Consider the following 6,431-nt stretch of genomic DNA (forward strand, 5'->3'; position numbering starts at 1 on the left):
TCTTCTATCTTTCGCAATACAATATAATCTCATTTTAACTTTATAAATTTTGAATAAAGTGAAAAATATTTGGAATCTCCAATTTCTGTTGTGTGGTTGTTGAGAAGAGACAATTTGCTGGATGGGTTGAGTGTGGGACATTATAATTAGTTGGTTGGTAAAAATACGTGGTTTATATTATATTCAAAGCAAGTGGAATATGACACGTCACTTTAGTGATTAATATATATACACATATAATAATAAAATGTCAATTTTTGGTAATCTAACAAATGTTGGTTACATTTAGTTAGGGTGTATTTGGTATGAAAGGAAAATATTGATGTAAGATAAGTGGTTAATTTTTTTTGTGGTTGGTAAGTTTAGAAAAATATTATTTAGAAGCAATTATATATAATTCAGATAAATATTATGAGAGAGAGCGCGATGTTGCAGAGTTGGGTTGGGTGGGGGGATCGGAAGAAACGATCAATAACGGAGTCATAGTTGTGGGTATATATATACCCACAACTATTTTTACTTAGTTACAAAGTGTAATTTTTAACCATGTAAAATTAATATCACTTTATGTAATTTATTTTTTCTATTTCTATTAAAAATGTCATTTTTCTGATTCTTAAGGAACATGTTTATCCAAAGAAAATATTTTTTTTAAAAATATACATAAGAAAATTAGAAAATATTTATATAAAAATATTTTCCTCCACAACAAACACAGTCTTAAAGGTACAACAACAATACAAGAAAAATTAGCTAAGTGGAAGATAATTTGTTGGAATAGAACAATTACAATTATTTTAAACCTAACACAACAATTTACCATTGATGACTCGATGAATCCTAGACACATCATACACTTAATTATAAGATAAAGTTTAATGCATCGAGTTGTTTTTCCATAAGATCTATATTAATCACTCGATCAACAATCCAATGGAACAGTTCTATCAAAGCTATTCTTTTGAACTCTTGATAATTTGACAAATCCTAAATTCTTTTAGGAAATTCTCACTTACCATATCGTATGGTGATCGATCACTCTGACACGCAAAAAGAGTATAGTGCACCAAATAGATCAACAGGCTAATGGAACAGTTCTATCAATGCTACTCCTCCGAACTCTTGACGATTTATTAACATGACTTCTTTTCTTCACACTCCCAATAATTTCGACATCTTTAGCCATTTTACCATACGATTTCGCGAAATTCATTTCCAATTTTGCCCCTACTTGTTCTTTCGCTCCGTTACCTTGCATGATTACCCTAGTCAACCCCGAATATTTCAACGATTCCGCGATACGTAATGGAGTAACACCTTTACTAGTCCTTGAATCAATGTCTGCACCTTTTTTAACTAGTAGTTCAGCTACATCAACATGTCCAGATTCAACAGCACAATGTAATGCACTATATCCATCTTCATCTTTTGCATTTATATCAATTCCATTTTCTATTAATGCTTTTACAACTTCTATTCGTCCTTTGAAACTAGCCCGGTGCAACGCGGTCCAACCATGTTGGTCACGTCCGTTGATGCTGGCTCCGTTTTCGAGGAGACGTTGGATGGTTCTTACCTCTCCTTTTCGAGCCGCTACACATAGGCTGTCACCTATCAAGACGAATTCAAGATTTAGAGTCAGGAGGCAAAATTAGTCATATAGGTTTCTTTAGTCCTATAGTGGAGGAGAACATAAGTGAAGTTAAGTTGTAAAATAAGTTTTATATAAAAGTAATTAACTTGTCATGGATCGAACTTATATACATCGATCGGACGGTGTAAAGAATTTTTATACTATCAATATATTTTAACATATTGTAGCAGGTAATTTGTCTTATTTTTCAAGTTACTAATGCATTTGTTTTTACGGGGGATTACATGTGGTTATTTTTCAGGTTATTTAATAGTGTTTAACTTTTCTACACTAAATTGTATAGATGTTCTTTTGAAACGAGGGTCTATCACAAACAATTGTCCCACCCCCATAAAAAGTAGGATAAAGTTTGCGTATATCCTATCCTCTACAGACCACACTTATAAAATTATACTAGATATGTTATTGTTTTAGAGTTAACAAATTTACCAATATATGACGAGTGAGATTAGTAACACTGAAAAAATTAAGGCAAGTAACATGTTACAATATGTTAAAATACATAGTAATAGTGTGCCTATATAGAGGATAGATGTAGTTAAGGGGTTACGAGTTCATCCAACTCAATAATTTTCGTTCGAACTTTGTATCATACTGTATATATGCTAAAAAGTTCACTAATGAAGCACACATAATATAGTAGAATTTTGAACTCGAACTCATAATATTCAAATACTAAATCCATACCTAAACGTAGAGCATCGAAAAGCTTGTTATGTCCATGTTCAGCAGCAACATCATAAGCAGTTTTCCCATACTTGTTACGTACATTTTTCTCTGTACCTTTTTGAATTAAAACACGTACCATATGTTCATCACCTAATCCAGCAGCAATATGCAAAGGTGTATCACAATTCCCCTCGTTTCGCTCATCAGCTCTCGCGCCATTAGCCAATAAAACACGAACACAATCTCGTCTACCTTCCTCCACCGCGATATGCAAGGCCGTGTTACCGTCTTTCGTTAGTGCATTCACATTAGCTCCATTGAGTAAGAGTAGTTTTAGTACTTCCAAATGGCCATTTCCAGCAGCAAGATGTATTGGGCCTGAAGCAGAGTACTCTGTTCTTTCAGTTTTAGCCTTTTTTGCTAATAAAAGTTCAACAATTAAAGACTCTCCTAATGCTGCTGCTGCTTCTAATGGGCTTGAACATGATCTACTATGGGCCTCAATGTTAGGCCCAAATTCAAGTAACAATTGGACTAAATCAGCCCTACTTTGTGAAATAGCCAAATGTAGTAATGTTTGACCTTCAAAGTCAACTGAGTCAGCAGGTTTGCAATTATAGTCACTTTTTTCTAAAACCTCTCTAATTTCATCCATATAGCCTTTTTTAACAAGATAGCACAAAACAGGTGAACCAATAAACATTACTTTTATAGCACTATCTATGAAAACTTGTTTTTTCTTTGTAGTGAACCAATCAATTGGGACCATATCTAATAAAGTGGGAGAAGTGGCCTTATTGTTAATAGCTGCTCCTGGGGCCACAACACTATGCAAGAGGAATGAGTCATCAGAGTGAGGGAAAGTGTTTGGTAGAGTTGTGTTTGGAGGGAGATGGTAAATTATCTCCAAAGTGATTGTTGTTAGAGGAGAGATGATCCCCGATTGAGGACGGATCGTGTAACGTGTCTTGTTTACTGGCTGCAGACGAAACGCAACTGGCATGGTGTACATGACGTTTCGTAGGGTTAACTCACCTGAACACTTCTGACCTGGTTCAAGTCGTATTGTAACCACGTTAGATGGCTCTAGAGTTAATAGTCTATCCATCTTCGATAATATAACTTTAGACAAGATTAGAAATGATCACGTCCGATAAGAACATAGGTTTCCTTGTTCCTTCATGGAATTTGGAGAAGGGAAAAAAAGGAATTTGATGGATTAGTGAGGAGTGAAGTATAAATATTATAAGAGGAAGAATAATTAAAGTTGCCGGCTATAAATTAAAGAGGTTATGCCATTTGTTGGTGTTAAGTACAATGATAGACTTGTTCTTTTTGGTGTCTGACTTTGTAAATTTTAATATTTGGAAATAGTTGTATAGTTGATTTTTTATAAGACAAAAAAAGAAAACTCCTAGGGAGGTTTACCCAAATATTCCCTTTTTTTTTTAATCAAACAACTATACGTAATATATTCAGTAAAATCTCATAAGTGAAATATTGAAAGAATATAGTGTACGCAGACCTTAATCCTACCTCAGGTAGAAAAACTATTTCCGCAAAAAATTCACAAAGAAAATGAAGAGGGATCAAAAGATTCTAAAAGAATATTTTTTATTTTTTATTTATTTTTATAGAAGTCGTTTTCTTTTTGGCATAGACCAAAGCATTTTGTAGCACAAGGTAAACAACATCTTTATTAGTTTATTGAATTACTTTATATTTAAATGGCATTGTTTCATGAATAAATATGCTAGTTTTGTACATTTGGGAGTAGATTTTATAATTTATTTTTTTCTGTGATTTTATAGAAGGAAAAGAATTACATAAAGTAGTAAAAATGGAAGAGTTTAAGGTTCAAATGTATCTTGGATGTTTTTGCTTCTTGCACTACTTAAAAAAATTGAAAATTTTGACTTCGTTGAAAATTAGTTTGTCACAATTATTATCGATAAATTTTTCTTGATAATATCTTAGTGAGAAGCCAATTTTTTATGTGATCCTTATACAAATCGTTAGACAGATTTATTCTTTACTATTTTAGCCGCTATAGTTAAATTATTAACTCGTTATACACAATTATACACATTTTATACATGAATTATACTTATATTATATATCTATCTTCTATTTTTAGTTTAATCAGTTAGGTGAACGGGTATTTAAGTTAATTTTTCTTCTTTTTACTTTCTAAGAACATCTGTGAAAAATCATGTTTTTTTAATAGTGTTGCTTAGCTTTAATTTTTTTAAAACAAGTTAAGTGAAAACAAATAATTTAATTAGTAGTATTATTATAAATAACTTGTTCAAGATTGAACAAGGTATTTTATATTTTTCATATTCGACAAAGGAAAAGATTAAGAAATAGAACAAAGTAAATATATAGTTTATACTTTATTCTTTCTAGGATTCTCTCATTGGAAAAGTTAATTCCACATAGAACAAAGCAAATAATATAATGTTGAACAACTAATGAAAATATTCCTTTTGTCACAAATTATTTAGGTCCTTAAGAAAATATTAATTAAAAGAGTTTATTATCGTAACTATATTATTCTCATTTATGTCTTAAGATATAATATCACTAAAATTGGAGGAACGTATTATTCTTCATATCAAACACAAATAATTTGAGACGGAGGAATTACTTAGAGTGTGTGTTCTAAGATTTGCTTGTCTCTTTGGAGTTGTGCATTATTGGACCATCTTAACTAAGCTTTCATAATAATTTAGTATATATTTCTTGTAGCTAATACCCATGTCATGACATTTGTTGAAACAAATTTTTTTTGAAGAAAACTCATTGGTGGATCCAATGCTTAGAGGCCCCTCTTCCAATTATCTCATCTGTTTCATTTTAACTATCATTTTAATTTTTTAAAAAAATTGGCCTAAAATAATTGTCACAATAAGAATTTGAAATTAAAGATTGACATTTGTTTTCAATCATATGTATCTTTAACATTAAAAAGTAAGTAGTTCTTATACTGCTCAATTTATAAAATATTTAATAAACATAGATAGCTTAATAATTATACGTTGTATTTTATTTTAATAGATGTACAAAAAGTTAAAACGACAGTTAAAATAAAATGGAACGAGTAATTAGTATTGCTTGATGAATTCTCTTTAAATTTTAACCCACCCCTCATTCTCTCAACGTAAATGCCGGCTAAAGTTTTGAAATTTACCGTTATTAAGAAAATAATTTAATCGTGTTACTAATTACAAGGGTTATTTTAGTAAACAATATTTTGAATAGGAGGAAGTGTTTATATTTTTTTTAGTTTTTTATTCGATATTCGATACTTGTATTGAAGTTCGATTAATCCAAATTTGTGTACCATAAAACTTATTTCTGAAGGTGATGCATTCTGATTGAAGAAATTTCAAACATTCCATTACAACCCGGTAATTGGTGGAAGTACTACTCAAACAAATAATTTATGTATTGACACCATTTGGCAAGACATATAAGCTTAATAAATAAATAATGATTTTCAACACGTTTTTTTTATCATGTATTAAACCAAATGTATCATTATGTGGAACTAGCACAAATTATGTCATATCAAAAGAGTAGGTCAGCTATAAATATTCCTTAATTCTTAACCAGATCAGGTCTTGAGTTTGAGTCTCTCTGGTATAAAGTCGTTTTTGTTAGAAACTGTTTTACTGTAAAACTTTTCGGTGTTACCGGTTACCGGATACCGGATGGAAAAAGAAAGAAAGAAAGAAAAGGTGTAGGTTATTCATGCATGGTAAAAGTGTGAAACAAATTGGATTGATTTTAATAAAAGTTGATTTCCAAACGATTATTCATAAAGTTTACATTATCTTTTGTTAAAACTTTACAAACTGAAATTATTCTAAAACATTCACCAAACATTTGGTAAAAGTCTTTTTCAAGCTTAATGTTTTTAACAATGACACAACACTTGTAAAATGGTCATTTGAATTGATTCTTCACCAAATTCACTACTAGAGATAAAATTAATTATAGAATTAACTAAAGGTGATTTGAAAGATGCATCATAATGAACCAATAATCAGTCAAAATATTTCTTTAATATTGTTATTTTTTAATTAAAAAAGTTGGTTAGAAT

At 30.5% G+C, this 6,431-nt stretch overlaps 1 protein-coding gene across 1 annotated transcript; it reads right to left on the minus strand.

Annotated features, from left to right (window-relative positions):
• Window positions 1-845: 845 nt before the first annotated feature.
• On the minus strand, window positions 846-3,546 carry LOC102596482 (ankyrin-1-like). Its single transcript, XM_006339138.2, has 2 exons — window positions 2,342-3,546; window positions 846-1,611 (listed from the first exon to the last, which is right to left on the minus strand). The coding sequence occupies exons 1-2, from the start codon at window positions 3,429-3,431 to the stop codon at window positions 1,076-1,078; spliced, it is 1,626 nt and encodes a 541-aa protein (XP_006339200.1). The 5' UTR covers window positions 3,432-3,546; the 3' UTR covers window positions 846-1,075.
• Between the last annotated feature and the right edge of the window lie 2,885 nt (window positions 3,547-6,431).

Source organism: Solanum tuberosum, unplaced genomic scaffold, assembly GCF_000226075.1.
Source record: "Solanum tuberosum cultivar DM 1-3 516 R44 unplaced genomic scaffold, SolTub_3.0 scf00008, whole genome shotgun sequence".
Classification (NCBI taxonomy): domain Eukaryota; kingdom Viridiplantae; phylum Streptophyta; class Magnoliopsida; order Solanales; family Solanaceae; genus Solanum; species Solanum tuberosum.